At 59.3% G+C, this 15724-nt stretch overlaps 6 protein-coding genes across 6 annotated transcripts; all 6 read left to right on the top strand.

Annotated features, from left to right (window-relative positions):
* Positions 1 to 37: 37 nt before the first annotated feature.
* ABB37_04447 (putative mitochondrial hypothetical protein) lies at positions 38 to 1045 on the top strand (the record flags this gene model as incomplete). Its single annotated transcript, XM_015802127.1, has 1 exon — positions 38 to 1045. The coding sequence occupies exon 1, from the start codon at positions 227 to 229 to the stop codon at positions 1043 to 1045; it is 819 nt and encodes a 272-aa protein (XP_015659528.1). The 5' UTR covers positions 38 to 226.
* Positions 1046 to 1580: 535 nt separating this feature from the next.
* On the top strand, positions 1581 to 4063 carry ABB37_04446 (hypothetical protein; the record flags this gene model as incomplete). Its single annotated transcript, XM_015802126.1, has 1 exon — positions 1581 to 4063. Exon 1 carries the CDS (start codon positions 1796 to 1798, stop codon positions 4061 to 4063), a length of 2268 nt encoding a protein of 755 aa, XP_015659527.1. The 5' UTR covers positions 1581 to 1795.
* A 795-nt stretch (positions 4064 to 4858) lies between these two features.
* Positions 4859 to 6914, top strand: ABB37_04445 (hypothetical protein; the record flags this gene model as incomplete). Its single annotated transcript, XM_015802125.1, has 1 exon — positions 4859 to 6914. Exon 1 carries the CDS (start codon positions 4962 to 4964, stop codon positions 6912 to 6914), a length of 1953 nt encoding a protein of 650 aa, XP_015659526.1. The 5' UTR covers positions 4859 to 4961.
* A 463-nt stretch (positions 6915 to 7377) lies between these two features.
* On the top strand, positions 7378 to 8461 carry ABB37_04444 (hypothetical protein; the record flags this gene model as incomplete). The annotated part of the gene is made up of 1 exon (XM_015802124.1): positions 7378 to 8461. Exon 1 carries the CDS (start codon positions 7529 to 7531, stop codon positions 8459 to 8461), a length of 933 nt encoding a protein of 310 aa, XP_015659525.1. The 5' UTR covers positions 7378 to 7528.
* A 759-nt stretch (positions 8462 to 9220) lies between these two features.
* ABB37_04443 (hypothetical protein) lies at positions 9221 to 10760 on the top strand (the record flags this gene model as incomplete). Its single annotated transcript, XM_015802123.1, has 1 exon — positions 9221 to 10760. The coding sequence occupies exon 1, from the start codon at positions 9447 to 9449 to the stop codon at positions 10758 to 10760; it is 1314 nt and encodes a 437-aa protein (XP_015659524.1). The 5' UTR covers positions 9221 to 9446.
* Positions 10761 to 11230: 470 nt separating this feature from the next.
* ABB37_04442 (glycosyl hydrolase-like protein) lies at positions 11231 to 15609 on the top strand (the record flags this gene model as incomplete). The annotated part of the gene is made up of 1 exon (XM_015802122.1): positions 11231 to 15609. The coding sequence occupies exon 1, from the start codon at positions 11344 to 11346 to the stop codon at positions 15607 to 15609; it is 4266 nt and encodes a 1421-aa protein (XP_015659523.1). The 5' UTR covers positions 11231 to 11343.
* Positions 15610 to 15724: the final 115 nt, after the last annotated feature.

Below are 15724 nucleotides of genomic sequence, written 5' to 3'. Positions count from 1 at the left end.
TTTTTTTTCTTCTGGCTTGCGCCTTACAATGCGGTCAGTATTTGAAGGGTAAGAAGGACGGAAGGACTTTTGCGCTGCACGCGGTTGCGTTGGATAGCGGCCTTCTCAATGCGCTGACCCCGTCGACGCATATTATTCTCCCTCTCGCCACCAAAACCTGTTTCTTTCGTTGAATCCGGAAAAAGGAAAAGGGAAATACGACACAAAGACGCAGTGGCACCCAACAATGCTCTCGCGCATTTTAAGAACGCACCTGGCAACTGGTGCAGCGTGTGCGTCGCGTGCTGTCGCCTCACCGTTAACCCGCACCGCAGCGCTACGTACCGTAGCGGGCAGCACCAGCAGCCGCATTCGTGCGACAGCGACCGCGAGCAGCGTTCACGTGCTGACATCGAAACGCTTCGTCCAGTTTGAGCAGACAAGTGAAACGATGCAGGGTATCAACACTAACAAGCGCGCCCTGCACAACCGGTGGGTGACGAAGAGCACCAAGGAGTACATGAGTGAGGCGGACTCCAAGACCAGCAAAGGGAGCACGACTGTTTTTTCAAAGAACCGCGAGCAGCGGAGGGAGGCATTAGCGCGCCGCAAAGAGCGCTTTCGTGAAGTGACGGACGAGACGGACCGCATCTTCGATCTGGAGATGGACCGCATCCGTGATGACCAGAGCCGACGATTCAAGAAAGGCTTTAACTTTTTCAAGCGGCAGGGCAAGGCTTTTACCCTGCTCTATCTTTTTGCCTACTTTGGTACACTGGGTGTTCTCTACCTCGGCTTTGCCTCCGGTCTGCTGCACAAGGAGGCCGCCTTTGAGTTTATGTTCCTGTTCCTCGGGCAGTACCTAGATCGCGAAATGTTCTTTCAGCGTGTGGAGGCGTGGGACACGTACACCAATTTGGGCTTTGCTTTTGTCATCAATGAGCTGCTGGAGTTCATTCGTTTCCCGTTAGTGATGTTTTTCTTTTATCAAGCCCGACCCTATTTGACGGGCGTGAACCAGCGTGTGAAGTCGTCGATCTTCCGCTTTTGGTCTCCAGAGTCCTAAGGCGTGAAACGACTCTTTTTTTTTCTTCTGTGGCATCGTGGATGATGCGCCCAGCGTTTCGTTTCCACCGCTCCTCGCCCTCTCTCCTCTTTACAGTAAAAATAATAAAAAAAATGCGCCAGGTCGTGATGATGTCATCCGACGTTGTTGTCGTGGTTGGTGTTCGTTGGGGGGCCTTAAAGTCTGTCTGTTCATTGGTTTATATTTGAGACTTGTTGTCACACAAAGCGATAGTGTTATGCATTCATTTACATGTAAGGAAAACGAAGAAGGAGACGCAAAGACGCGTTCCTCCGAGGACCACGCAGATGCTGTTTTTCCTCTGTGCGTGGCTGCGTCCAAATGTCTCGCTGTGACCATTCCCCCCTTTTTTTGTTCTGTGTCCCTGAGGTCTTACGGAATCGCGTTGCGCCTCCGGTACACTCCTGAGAAGTCTTCTCGAGAGGCGCAATTTCGCTTCTCGTTCACTTTTTTCCATCTCCCACCGTGCTCCCCGCCTTCCTCCCCTTCCTTTGTGGCTATTTCTGTTTTAAAAGTTAGTACGTCTGTGTCGGGATACCGTTAAATCACAATACGGTGCTGTTTGGGTGGTCTTGAAGGAACCAATAGAAGAAAAAAGCCTCTTTTTTTTGTTTTTGCTTCTCCTTCTTTTGCAGTTTAGATTTTGGCTTATTTCTAAAGACGCCATTTCGTTCTCTTATACGGTTGCGCAGTAGTGCCTTCCGGAGCCTGCTCACCCCCACCCTCAACATGTACAGGCAGCAACAACAGAATGTGCCAGGTGGTCGCGGCTACCCGACGGAGGTGGACGGGCGGGACCGGGTCAAATTCTTCCGACGACCCGTCGAGCCAGACAACACGGTGCTTGACCGTCAAGCGGACACGGCCAACGTGCAGTTCGCCGCGTCCTGCCCCTCCTTCTCCATGCCGTCGAACGCAGCCGCCTTTGCCGGGTCGTCGATGCAGTCGCGCGGGCGCGGCAACGGGTTGCACGTGCGCGGACCGCGTCGCCCCTCCTCCTCCTCTGCCATGGGTGTCCACCCCCGACAGGCCATGTCCGCAAACTTCCAGGGTTCGATGAGCCGCAGTCAAGAGCCCAGCAGGCGGCGGCCCCATCACTTACCAAGCCTCCATGCTGACGACGACGAGAACGACGCTGTCCGTCTCGGCAGCAGGGGCGGCGAGGGCGGCGCGCAGCGTGACCACCGCGTCGCCGTGAGCGTGCAAACGGTGCAGCGCGAGAACGAAGCACAGACAGACCCCTACTCTCCCGACTACTTCATCCCCGAAGGTGCTCCGACGCCGGAGGTGCTCTCGCTGCAGAGTCTGACCTACCAAAACGGGGCGCTACCCGCGGGCCGCCAGGAGGTGCAGCTGATCCAGCGGCTGAGGCGGCGGCGCGAGGTGGAGGCGGCGCTGCCCACCGGCTCCGACGCGGCCTCGGTCGAGGCGCGCTACATGGCGCTGCACGAACTTGAAGAAATGGAGTGGGCAGAGCGCGAGGAGCACGTGGGGCATCTGCAGCAGCGCCGGCTTGACCGCCTAAAGGAATCCATGCTGGAGCGCGAGGCAGCCCGGGAGGAGTCAAACCGCGCACGCCTGGAGCGCATCAAAGCGCAGTACTTGGACTCCCTCGGCGGCAAGCTCACCTCACTGGAGAAGCGTCGTGCGGCATCGAACAAGCGCGGCAATGAGAAGATGGCAGAGCTGCAGGCACAGCAGCAGGCCAGCCGCGGAGGGGCTCCGACACTGCCTGCTACACAAGGCGGCACTGGCGCAACTGGATTTGGTGGCACCAGCACACGTGGTGGACCGACTATTGCATCCTACTCGCGCTACGGCATCAGCGGGGCGCCGCCGCCGATGGGAAGCGTCGGGGCGACACTGGGCGGCCCCGCCAGCGCCAGCAACGGCGCAGGGCTGGATGAGCAGAACCGCATGTCCCGCCAAGCCTTCAACTACGATGTCCGCCCCCAGCTGCTGTCGGATGTCGGCGGCACGCAGCTGGTGGATGAGAAGCGCGGCGCCCGGACGGATCGCGTGTCGGCGCAAACGTTTGTCGTACCACAGAACGATGCAGTGCAGCGGCTGCCCACGCTGTATCAGCGCCGCGAGGCTGAACGGGTGCTGCAGTCGTTGGAGTACGCCCACAAGAAGCTGCACCAAGCCGACGACGAGGCCGCGGAGACGACGGAGACGAAGATGCAGCGTGTGTTGGACCTCTACCGAGCAACGCCGAAGCTGCAGCGACCCGACACGCCCGTGCTGGAGCTGGACGGCGACGACGAAGAGGAGGAGGAAGATGCGTGCATCCTGCTGCAGCGGCTGCTGCGGGGCCGTGCGGTGCAGAACGACTTCTTCGAGGGCCGCGAGCGCTGCCGGGGGCTCATCGAGGAGCTGCAAGCCGCCTCCACCGCCCAAACCGCCGAGGTGCTCGCTGCGGAGAAGACGCAGAACGAGACGGAGGCAGCAGAGAGGGAGGCGGATCTGCAGGCCGTCGTGGACACCGCCCTCGGCGCGGTGGTGCACGACACCCTCGGCTTTCTCACGCAGGAGCTGCTGCGACAGCAGGACATCGCCGAGCTGCGCCATCTGCAGGAGGAGGCGGAGACGGTGCGGCAGACCCGCGAGGCGGCGGAGTTGGCGCGGCGTGCGGAGGTGCGGCAGCGTCGGGACCGCAACGAGGTCGCCTACACCGCCTTCATGCGCGCCACCGACACGACGGTGCGGTGCTTCCTGGACGACGTGCTGGGCACGGCGGTGGAGGACACGGCACTCGATGTGGCGGTAGCGGAGGAGCAGACCCGGCAGGCAGCCCGGCCCTCGCCACGGGAGCCGCAAAACGAGGCGGAGGCGCAAGACGTGGTGTGCGACATGCTGGATACGTTTTTGCTGCCCACCGTGGTGGAAGCGATTGTGTTGCAGCACCGCACGCTGCAGAAGAAGGCCGGGGCGGAGGCCGCGATAGATGCCGCACACGCGGCTATTCAAAAGGACGGTGCACCCGAGGAAACGTAATGAGGAGAGCCGATGGAGCTGACAGTGTGTGTCTTTTCTCCTTCTCCGTTTTCCGCGTTTCACATCGCTTTCTCTCTCTCTTTCTCTCCTACTCTTTTGTTCTTGACGCCGTTCAATGGCGTGTGGTCTTTCCCCGTACGAGTGAAGTTGGACGCAGCAGCTTCTGACAATTTGCTGCCGTTTGTGATACCATGTATTATTATGCCGTGTGTGAATGTACACTTTCCTTTTGTTGTTTATATATATATATATATATATATTTATCTGTTGCGCGACTTTTGTTGTTGACCTTTCCAACCGTCTCTTTTTCGAGATGTGGGTGGCTTTTTCTTTTCCTCCGATGTTCAGTACTCCTTGCTCTTCGCCTTTTTACGGTGCCCGTGTGCCTCTCTCTTTTTTTCTCTTTCTGTTTGACAATAACTAACACTACCAAAAAGCGAAGTACGTGTGTATTTCCTTCAGCCCGCCACTACCCGCCTGGCGGGGACCACCTCTGATGAACGCTCGTGTTGAAACCAGCCTTTTCCCCACCTCGGTTTTCACGTCCACCAGAGCGCCGTCCTGCTGTGTACACGGAGGAGTTACTGTTGGTCGACAACAGCTTCTGTAGCGGGACATGCAAGCTGATGTGCGAAAAACCGTGAAAAAAAAGCTTCAGATTATTTAGAAAAAAACATGGAAGAGGGGATCGAGGTGTTGATGGAGCTGTCCAATTCCCCACTGCAAGTCACGATCTCACGTTACCGCTTCTTCCCCTCAAAATCTTACGTTTGTGCGATCGATGCGAACCTTGCAGCGTACCAGAAAGGGTTTGATTCGCACACCAGAAAGAAACCTTTTAGGAAAAGAAAACTGACGCGCCATATTAATAGTTTACGACCGTTTTAGAATTGTTAGAATGGATTCCTATGTCCCACATCTGCACCTGAACCCTTCACGGTACCCCGCCAGAGATGTCCGAGCGGAGGCGACCTCACGGCTGAACCACACAGCGGCTCCACTGAATACGTCGGACGCGTCAGGCGTGGGATGCGCTGGCGCCGGACCCGGCCGCGGCAGCAACAACAATACGTCCATGACGAACAACACGATGAGTAGCGATGCTATCCCCGACGGCGGGTTTGCGGCGGGCGTTGCCCCGCCTTCGCCCATCCCACGATTCTACAATGAACTGAATGCCACCCACGGTGACTTCGGCACTGCCAACGGCTATTCCTCGTCGTCGCAAGGGTGGCCAGGACAGTATCCGCAGCGCTATACAGACCCGATGGAGGGTCGCAGTTTTCAGCCCGTCTCCGGCAGCGGCAGCCGTGGCACGCCGGGACCGTCCACCATGCGTCCTCTCTTTGCCTCGGCAACCGCGTCGAGTCCACGCGACACTAACGTCATCGCGGGCGATACCGGACGTGTGCCGCTGTGGGGTACTGCCCCTTCCTCTGCCCCGGGTGCTGATCTTGAACCCCGAGAGGACTTTCTAAATCGCTACCGCCGCTCCTACGGAGCTGATGGGCTCTTCACTAACGCACCAACCGCATCATCACAAGGCTACGAAGCACGGCGTGGGGGCTCTACGGTGTTCGGAGGCAGTTTTCCAAACACGAATGCGTTCACCTCCACCTATGTAGGGACCTCGACGGGAACCATGCCCCGGAACAAGTCGACGTACTTCAGTAGTAGGGGCAATGGCGCGGGGGTGTCGGATTTCGTCTGGCGTGGCGGCACGCGATCGCTTGCGACAGCCAACACCGCCCCTTTCCGCGAGGAGGAGCGACCGTACCGTGTTGACGGCATAGATGGGCTCGTCAACAGTCGCCTGCGCGCACGAGCGGATCGCTGGACGGATGAGAACACGGATAGCATAGACCGCCCGTGGCGAGACGGCGGCGACGACGACGTCACAAGTCTCGATGCGGTGGCGCCACCGTCGGATGCTGTTTCATCCTCCTCCAGTGCGCGGCGCCACGCGCGCCGGTCCCGTCGTCGACGCGGGCGCCGCGGACACGATGGCGACGACGGCAGCATCAACAACGACGACGACGAAGACTCCGATGACTCGTGGGACGGCGACGCCGACCCTCTCTCGTTCGCGGATGCGGTGGTCACCGCCATGGATGCGCGGCCCGTCGTTCCGCTGGAGCTGCTTCGCAAGGCGCAGGAGACACCATTTGTGTGGATGCGTCATCCGAGCCACGGCGTCCTTCTCTCGCTGCTGCAGCATCGCGGTATCTACCTGCCGCGCTACCGCGAGCTGGTCGACTACCACATGGCGGAGTTGTTTCTGCACTACTTGGATCTATGCCGTGAGGGGGCCTTCTTTGTCTACTACGCACCATCGAAGTGGCCCAAGGAGCGCTTTTTCCGTGTTCGCATGCTGCCCGTAAAGCGGCTGGAGGCGGCCACGGAGCCGGTGCCCCACCTCGTCATCACGCTTCACGAGTCGGGTGTGCACATTCTCGATGCGATCCCGCTCGACAACTTAGTCGGTGTTACCGTCAGTCCGCAGGCGGCGTGCTTCCGCCCCTTTCTTGAGTCGCCGAACACCATCATTGGATGCCGCGAGGGCCGCGGACACCGCGCGCGGATGCCGGTGGACGGCGCCTTCAGTTTGTGGTTCTACGATGTCGCGCAGCACACCTCGCGCAGCGTTGATATTCTCACCTGCGATGCGAAGGTGTTTGATATTTGGACCAAGACCTTCCGAGGTCTGGTCAGCGTGAACAGCTCCTCCGTGGTGCAGGTGGCCATGACGCCGCAGGGCGACTCTGCGGAGCTCTCAGCACTGGCTCAAGCGGCGCAGGAGCAGAGTGAAATCGACCACGGTGAGCGCAAAGGCAAATTCACGGATGACTGAGCGGGCGAGGGATCCAGAGATCGAGAGAGAGGGAGGCAAAGGATGTTCTTTCCTTTTCTGGGATGTTCTGTTTTTAGATGAATTGGGCGCTAAAACACATTAGATTCACGCTGCCGCCCACTGCGCATACACGCGTTTAACTGTGGCATTGCGGGTGTACATAAAGAAAGGTGTCACTCGGTGGCTGCAAATGGAGAAATTCGTTTTGAAACCATAATAAAAAGGCTCGGTTTATTACTTACGGCCTTCTGCTGTGAAAGTCAGAGGACACAACTGCTGTGCTTGCCGCGTGAGGGATTTATACGGCGCTTTCTTTCGGCTGCGCCTTGAGTGCGTGTGCGTGTGTGTGTGTGCGAAAGCGTTCTTGTTTTGCTGTTGGCTGCCTGCATTTCCATGTTACACCCTTTCCGTCACAACCGTGAATGAATTGCTGCTGTTCTCGTCTCTTTCTTTCAACAACAAAGAACAACATCAGTGCCGCATAGCTTGCACGCCTTGAACGGAGCAAAAAGCTCGCAAGGAAGAAAAAAAATAGAGAAGGAGTGGGGTCTATACTCTTCCTCATTTCTTCATTTTTAAATATTGCCGTCCTTGTGTTGTTGCCTACAGCAGCCATGAATACACGGAGGAAGTTGGTGCAGGCGAAGCCGGAGCACCCGTCGACGCAGTGGCACCTGATGAAAGAGTCTTTCTACCCTATCTTCGAAGCCGACAAACGCGCACACGTAGAGTACTGGTACAACATGGCTGCCACCGGCATGCAGCGCGACCAATTCCGTGCCATCTGCAAGGGCATCTACGAACAAGATCCCGCCAAGCCCGACCCTGCCTATGCCGCCGCACTCACTGAGACGGTGGAGAAAGAGGAGGTGCGACTCCTTCTGAAGAACTACGGTGTTGTGCTGTCCGATAGCGAGGGCAAACCCAAGGCGCAGACGTGGCTGCTGCACTGCGGCACGTCGAGGCGCGACCGCAACGGCTTTCGTAGCGTCTTTGCGGGCTGCGGCACGAGCTATGAGAGGCGCAGCGTCATGCACACCGACTACGTCGCACCAGAGGCGGAGAACTACGCGATCGACCGCACCCACTTTGTGCGATCGGTGGATTGGAACAGTCTGAAGAGCCGCGAGGAGATGCAGGCGCTGGAGGCGGAGCGGCGTGCGTGTGGCGGTGCAGTGGCGAGCGATCTCGACAAGCGGCCCTCGCTCATTGAGGCAGAGCGACGCAACGCTGAGCACCAGAAGCCGCGCACGACGAAGCCGAAGAACCAGTTTGACGGCGTCAACGTGCTCGCCACTCTCGGGTACACCGACGCGCCGGCGGAGGAGGTCATTGCGCGGCTGAAGGCGAAGCGCGAGGCCGATCGCGACGCGGAGTGGTACTACGTAGACAAAGACGGCTGCACCGTGTACAAGGCGAAGGGTCTGAAGGGACACGCTGGTGGTCCGGCTGCCGGGACCGCGGCGGGATCTGGCGAAGATGGCGGCATCCTCTCGACGGTGACGAGGGAGCCGATGACACGGTGGGTGACCAAAACATGCGACTAGGTTTGGAGGCGCAGTTAAGGTGGGAGGGGGAGGGCGAAGAAGGTAAAAATAAGATGACTACCATCTTTCGCTTTCTTCCAGTTTCTTTCCCCACCCACTGCAGTGGTGTCGTCGCCCTAGCAACTTCAACCTGGCCTAAGGCGACTGAGGGAGGAGAGAAAAAAAAACATATGAAAATGATGTACAGTACATATTTACTCGAGCGCTTTTGCTTGTGTTTCTGTGCTCATCGAGCGAGGTGAGAACAACCGCGTTGATGAACTATAGCAGAGCACCACAGTTACACAGGCTTTATATAGAATAAAACTGTCCCCCCAACTTGACAACGTAAACGTATGTGCAGTCAACGCAGGTTACTGCTCGATCAACAGCAAAGGGGAAAGAAGGCTTCATCTTTGAAAGGGCGTTGGGAGGGGGGGGGTGTGTTTCGTTCATGGGTGATTCGGATTTGCCCTCCTGGGTAAGCTCACGCACGTGTGTGTGTGTGTTTCAGCAAAGCTTCTGCTCATTGTGCTGTTATTCGACATGCGTAGATCGAATCCAATACGTGGACGTCTTAACTCTGTGTGCGAGCAACGTGCAACTCGACGCTGCTGACGCTTTCGTTTAGAAGACGCCTACCCTGAAGAAGCAAAGCTGTCTGTCTTTGTGTTTGTTGGTTGAAGACTTGTACCTTCCATTGCCTCTCCCCCCTCTCCTCTCCCCTCAACACGCTCTTACTTTCTCGTTCTGTTTTTGCTTGTGTGTGCAATTCCACCAGCGCTGCAGCTCTCACGTCCATCTCCGTTGCAGACGAACAGGACTGGCAGTACACGCAACGTACCCACACATCCCAACGCCTTTGCTTGTTTCACAATACACGCAATCACAATAAAAAAGCGCACACGCTAAGGACTTAGTTCGGCTCGGACAGTCGCTTCAAACAAGAGAGCGTTAATATATACTGGTGAAGGAATAACGCAACTACGTTGACGCTAACATCAAGATGGAGGGCGTCATTCAGTATCGTTTGCTGGGCGACCACCCCGCCGCCTCCGGGAGGTACCTCACCCTCGGTTTCCCCGGCGAGACGACCACACGCGACAAGGTTGTCGAGCAGCTAATCCAGGAGCACCGCATCAACACCAGCCGATACAAGCTCGAGGTGCGCAAACTGGTGGCCGCGCGCGACGCAGCTGGGGGCAAACATACGTCTTCTCTGTCATCGCCACCACCCGCGGGAGGGATAAATGCAGCAGGCAACGGCACCAATAATGCCGGCAGCTCCGAGGACAGCAACTTGACCGGCACGCTACCACGTGACGCCGTCGTCCCTGTTGTCCTGCACGAAAACGCCGATCTGCACACCTACGACCGCCTCACCATCACCGTTTCGCAGCGGCAACTCGCCGACGACGATGCCACGCGCAAAGAACAGGCACAGCTGGAGCGGCAGCGGCGTGTGCGAGAGACGGAGGAGGAGCTGCTGGCCACAACGAACGCCGTGCTGCCGCCGCTCGCTGCGCAAGATGAGGGCACGCCCAGCAACAGTGCCACTCCTTCGCCTCCCCCCTCTTCTATATTGGGGCAGGCGCAGGACTCCTCGTCACGACTTCCCGGACGTGGTGTTGCCGCCTCAGTAGACCCGCTTCGCCTGCAGCGCGCCGCCGCCCTTGCGAGTCAGCTCTTCCCCATCATGAAGGGTCAGCACAGCACATTGAGCGGTATCGATGACTCTGCGAATACGCACCAATGTGTGCTGTGCCGTCTCCCGGCCTTTGAGGAGCAGCTGACCAGTTGTTGTCGCTTCTGCGTGTGTGCGAGCTGCTACGCCTCCGCGGCGGAGATGGACATGGAGGAGGGACGGTGCCCTGTGTGTGGCACCAAGAACGCGCTGCCGCAGAAGGGCAGTCATGGTGTTTCCGCGGAGGAGACCACAACTCTGGATGGCGGTGGTAGTGGCGACGTTGGCAGTGGTCATAAGCGGGCGAGGGACGAGGGTGACCTCTCGCACCGCGTCGGGTGGAAACGTGAGGGCGCCGGTGAATCCAAAGATGTGCTGCAGCGCAGTTTGGGGCTAGATGAAAAGCTGGGCGACATTCACCGTCGCGGTGGTGCCTCGCCGAGTAACAGGGACGCATCTGGTTCACCTCACGAATCCTCTGCTGCCGTGTCGAAGGAGGTGCTGCAGATCGAAGAGCGGCTGCGACATGGCCTGGAGAAGGCGCTCGCCGCGCTGGACGGGCCGGACACGTTGTCCGCCGCTGCCAAGGCGAAGCGCGTGATCGGGGCTGAATTGGCCGCCTTGTGCGAGCAATGAAAGCACGGTGTCTTTCTTGTTGTTGATAGGGGGTGAGTCATTCTACAGTTCTCGTGGCCGTCTATCTACGTCCGTGAGGCGGGGAGCACGGCAAGAAGGCAACACGACCTCTGCTTTTTTTCTTCGCGGCCATCTGGTCTTCCAAATGTCCACTTTTTCACACAAGAGAAAGCAGCACCACACTATGAACAGCAGCAACAACAAAAGAAGAAGAAGTTGTTTTCATTTCCCTTGTTGTTTCCGTCGCGTAGCTCTGCGCGGGCAGATGCGGTAACACTGGGAAACCGCACATGCGCTTTTATGACGACACGCTGCTGCGGCTCCTACTGTTTTTTCCATCGGTCACACGTTTGTTTTCTACTTCACGATCGTGTCTGCTTGGCTCCTCGTTTGTGCTATCGTGCCTCTTCCCCCTCCTACCGAATTCGTCCGGCGCCACCACTTGCATTCGCGCTCTGTTTTCCGCACGAGATGCGCGGCTTAGCGCTCTACTACGCCTCTTACTATTATTGTTATTACTATTGTCCTTTACTATCGTAAGCGGTGCGGGTGGGGGACCTAAAGCAGAGAAAAGCAATCGAAAATGCCGTCTTCCTCCTCCCTCTCCACCGTCTCGCTGTACCGCTATGACCTGACCCAGGGAATGGCCCGTAACTTCGGCCCTATGCTGTTGGGACGCCCTATCGAGGGCATCTGGCACACCTCCGTCGTCGTCTTTGGCAGGGAGTACTACTTCGACGGCGGCGTCGGCATCGTGGCTGACCCCAACCCAGGCCGTACTCGATTTGGAGCCCCGCACCGCACCGAGGCGCTGGGTGAAACGGCCAAGCGCTACGAGGAGTTCTTCGCGTGGACGCAGCGGCAGCGCACGTCCGGTTTCGGCCCCGGCGACTACCACCTGCTGAATAACAACTGCAACAGCTTCACAGACGCAGCGAGCGTCTTTTTGCTGGGCCGTCACATTCCGCGGGATGTGCTAGAGATGATCCCGACGCTGCTCTCGTCGCCGGTAGGACAGATGTTGCGGCCCATGTTGGAACAGGCGACTTCTGGTGGTGCTGGGGGTGTGGCAGAGCAGGCGGTCCCACTCACTCAGCCACCGCCACCACCCTTCTCCTTTTCCTCCCCTTCTTCCGCCACCGCCGCCGCCACTGCCGCTGCCGCTGCGCCGGCGCACACCGACACGTGCGTGGGTCTCTTGAGTCCTCATCAAACCGTCACAGAGTCGGACGAGGAGGATTTGATGCTGGCGCAGGCCATGCTAGAGAGCAACGAGACGATCGCTGACGGGTCGCGCAGCCCACCGGAGGCCTTCGAGAAGGCGATTAGCGGTTTGACGCTGCTGCGGACCGCCTTGGCGAACATCTGCGAGCACCCCACCGAGGCAAAGTACCGCGCGCTTTCAACCGAAAGCAACGCGTACAAGACGAAGCTTAAGCCACTGGAGCTGTACGGTGTCGCGGACGTCTTGCGCATTGCGGGCTTCGTGCGTCGCCCGCACAGCAATGGCAACGGCGGTGAACAGTGGTTTTTGTCCGATGCGGCGGGTAACGCTGCGCTGCTGGAGCGCGTAGGAGAGATGCTGGCCGTGACTATCTCGAGCATCGAGGGGGCGGCCGATGACGCAGCCAAGGAGAGGGTGAAATCCACTGCAGACGCCACAGCACCAAACTCTTCCGTATCTGTGAACGAGGAAGCACAGGCGCAGGGAGGCTTTCTTAAAGCGCCTCCTCCGCCGAGATCTTCAGCGACGGCGAGCCCGGCGCTTCGGTACTGCTACCCGCCGTTCCCAAAAGACTGGACACCCCTCTCTGTTGGTTGGGAAGGCGGGGCACCCCTCTTTTCCATTCACTGCCTCCACAGCAGCAGCAACGGCGGTGCGGAGGGCCCGTATTGCTTTGGGAAGTGCCGCCTCTCCCCCAATCAGCAACTTTTGCAGGCGTACTACTGCAGCAGCGACGGGCGCGAGGTGGAGATCCGCGGCGGGTACGAGGTACTCTGTGTGCAACGCGGCCAGGAGAGCAGCGTCACATGGGTTCCCGCACGAATGGCGAGTGCTACCGCTGCGGCGACTCCTTCTACGCCGCCGCGGTTTATCTTCTGCGGTTACGGTCGCTTTGGCGTAGCGCGGGCGGAGCACGGGTCTGGGGTGCACCCCGGCGTGATGGAGCCCTCCGGTCGCTGCGTCATCCCGTACGGCGGCCACGCAGTCGTCGTGACGGATACGGCGGAGGTGCTGTGCGAGAACGCCCAACTCCCGCCGACGTTGATGCAGGCGCTGCGGGCGTTGGAGACCGGCGCACGCCTGTCGAAGCTGCTGCGAGCGGCCAGTGGGCGGCCGATCGGGTCGTTCGACGAGCTACTCCACCAGTGGCAGCCACCCGTTTTCTATGTGAAGCCGCAGTTGCTGCGGAGCCGCAGCCGGCTCGCCGCTTCCGCTGTGGATTGGGATGGCGGCTATCCTCCTTCACAGGCAGCGACGGAAGCGGCTGACGGAGACCGCCACACCAGCCAAGGCACTCCCACATCTCCTTTTGCGAAGAGTGCAACGTCACCGACGCGCCTGCTTGTGTGCCACGACTTCGGAGGCGGCTACACCGCTGGGGAGCGGCATCTCTACGTGCTGGAGGAGCGCGAGAGCGCCGCGATGGACCGCAACGTGCACACGAAGACCTGTACACCAAACAAACGCATTCCTGCGGTGGAGAGCGCCTACACGGTGAGCTACTGGGACCGCACGGACTGCTTCGTGTACTTCTCTCACCAGCGCATCAGTGTTCCGCCGCGGGAGTGGATCCACGACGGGCATCGACACGGGGTAGCAGTGCTGGGCACCATCATCACGGAAGGTGCCGATGGCGCGGCGGACCTTGAAGTGCTGCTATCGGACGCTAAACGGATGGCGGCCATCATCGTGCGCCTTGTGGAGGTGTGCGACGCCTACGGCTTTGACGGCTATTTGCTGAACGTGGAGAACAGCCTGCCGCCGACCATGGCGAAGCGGCTGGTAATCTTCTGCACGCAGCTACGCAAGCAGCTAAACCGCAAGACGTCGCAAGGCACCGCTCGGCTGGTTATCTGGTACGACGCGATGACAATAGATGGCTCGCTGGCGTACCAGAACGCGCTGACGGCGCGCAACAAACCGTTCTTCGACGTCTGCGATGGTCTCTTCACGAATTATTTCTGGAACCCGGTCCACGTCGCTCTCACGCGAACCACCGCCGGGCCGCGCGGCGCGGACGTGTACGTCGGCGTGGACGTCTTTGGTCGCCACATGTTCGGTGGTGGCGGCTACAACACCTACGTGGCCGTCGAGGAGGCTGCACACGCCGGCCTGTCCGTCGCCCTCTTCGCCCCTGGGTGGACGATGGAGTACGAGAGCAAAGGCACCCGCGATGGGTTTGCGTCGGCGGAGAGTCGGCTGTGGTCGCGGCTGCAGGACAAGTTTGCCTACCACGTACCGCTGCTGTCGTGGGGGCAACGCAAGGGCGGCGGCGCGTTGGGGCGTGCGTGGACGGCGTTTCAGTCGGGTGTGGGCTACGACTTCCACGTGAATGGCCGCCGAGTCACAGAGGCGGGGTCTCGGTGCACCACCGGCGCCTGGTGCGAGCTCTCCGCCGCACACGCCCACCCACCGTTCCTGTACGAGGCTCCTCCCTCCTCCGCGTCGGCTTCGTCCACCGCCGGCGGGGCGCACGCCGATCTCGTGTCCGCGTTGGGGCTCGATGTGGAGAAGGCGGGTGCCTTCGCGGCGCTGCCGTTGCGCTTGCCCGCTTCCTCTCTACAACGCTCGATGTACGGCGGCACGGTACGTGCGGTGTGGCGCTACGACAAGGCGTGGTTTGGTGATCGCTGTCTGTGCTGCCTCATCCAGTCGATGGAAGCGGCGGAGGTGCTGCGGTGGTACGTGCAAAATGCGCTGCCTGCGGCTGCCGCTTCTGCACCGCACGAAGAGAACGAAGGCACATGGACTTCAGCTCCATCTTCTCCGTCTCTTCACATTGAGTTGATGCTGGAAGAGGCAGAGGTATCCGCGGCGGCAGTGATGGGAGGGGGCCGCGCAACAAAGGGCCCGGGTTCGACGCAGCGGGGGCTGCGTGTTGGGCTTTACTCAGCGTCCCGTGGTGCCTTTCACGCTGTGGTGTGGGAGAAGACATCGCTTCAGACCAGTGCCTCACCGGTCGCGGTGGCTGGACTTGAAGGCGTGCTTGTGCGTGTCACGAGTACCCATAGTAACGCTACTGCTTCTTCTTTCTCGGACGAGTGGTGCCGTGTTCACTACGAGTTGCATAACACATCGAACGAGAATCTGCATCTCACCTCCGTGGCGGTCGTCAACGGCGATGCGAGTCGAACAATGCAATTGTGTGTCGGCGCCGTGGCGGTCTATCAGACGCCTGTGCCGGCGGGGAAGGCGGAGAACGCTGACGGTGCAGAGTCGGACGTGTCAGTGCTCTGCGCTGCAGGGCCGCACGTCTGGGCTGAGCACACAACATATGCGACTGGCAAGGACAGTGAGCAGGTTCTTTCTTTGAGCAGTGCAGGTGATGTGTTTGCCGACGTGCGCCAACAACACGGAGTGCGATCTACTGTGGTGTTGTTCGCGTCGATTAATTCGAGCGTTGCCCCAGTCGAGGCCGCAGATGAGGAGGAAGAAGGGAAGGTGTTGGCAGCAGCAGCGTCAGGGAGCGTTCGCAGTGACGGACACCACATGTACCTCGGCCAGTACTCTGTGGACCCTGCAGACGAAACTACCTACAACGGCTCCTTGCTAGTTCCGCTTTCCCTGCCAGCTGACAGCGCAGTGGCGCAGGTTTATTATTACGTTGTACCCAACGGCTATTGAGAAGCAAGTGCGGGAGAAGTGCGACGAGAGTTTCTATTTTCCGTTTCGCACGGCGAGTGCGACAGCGCTCTCTTCGCGGCACTCCAAGAAGTGATGCGTGCGTGTTTGTGCTTCC

This window comes from Leptomonas pyrrhocoris (genome assembly GCF_001293395.1).
Source record: "Leptomonas pyrrhocoris isolate H10 chromosome Unknown, whole genome shotgun sequence".
NCBI lineage: Eukaryota > Euglenozoa > Kinetoplastea > Trypanosomatida > Trypanosomatidae > Leptomonas > Leptomonas pyrrhocoris.
The sequence above is the reverse complement of the archived record's forward strand: the minus strand, read 5'-3'. Positions and strand labels throughout refer to the sequence as shown.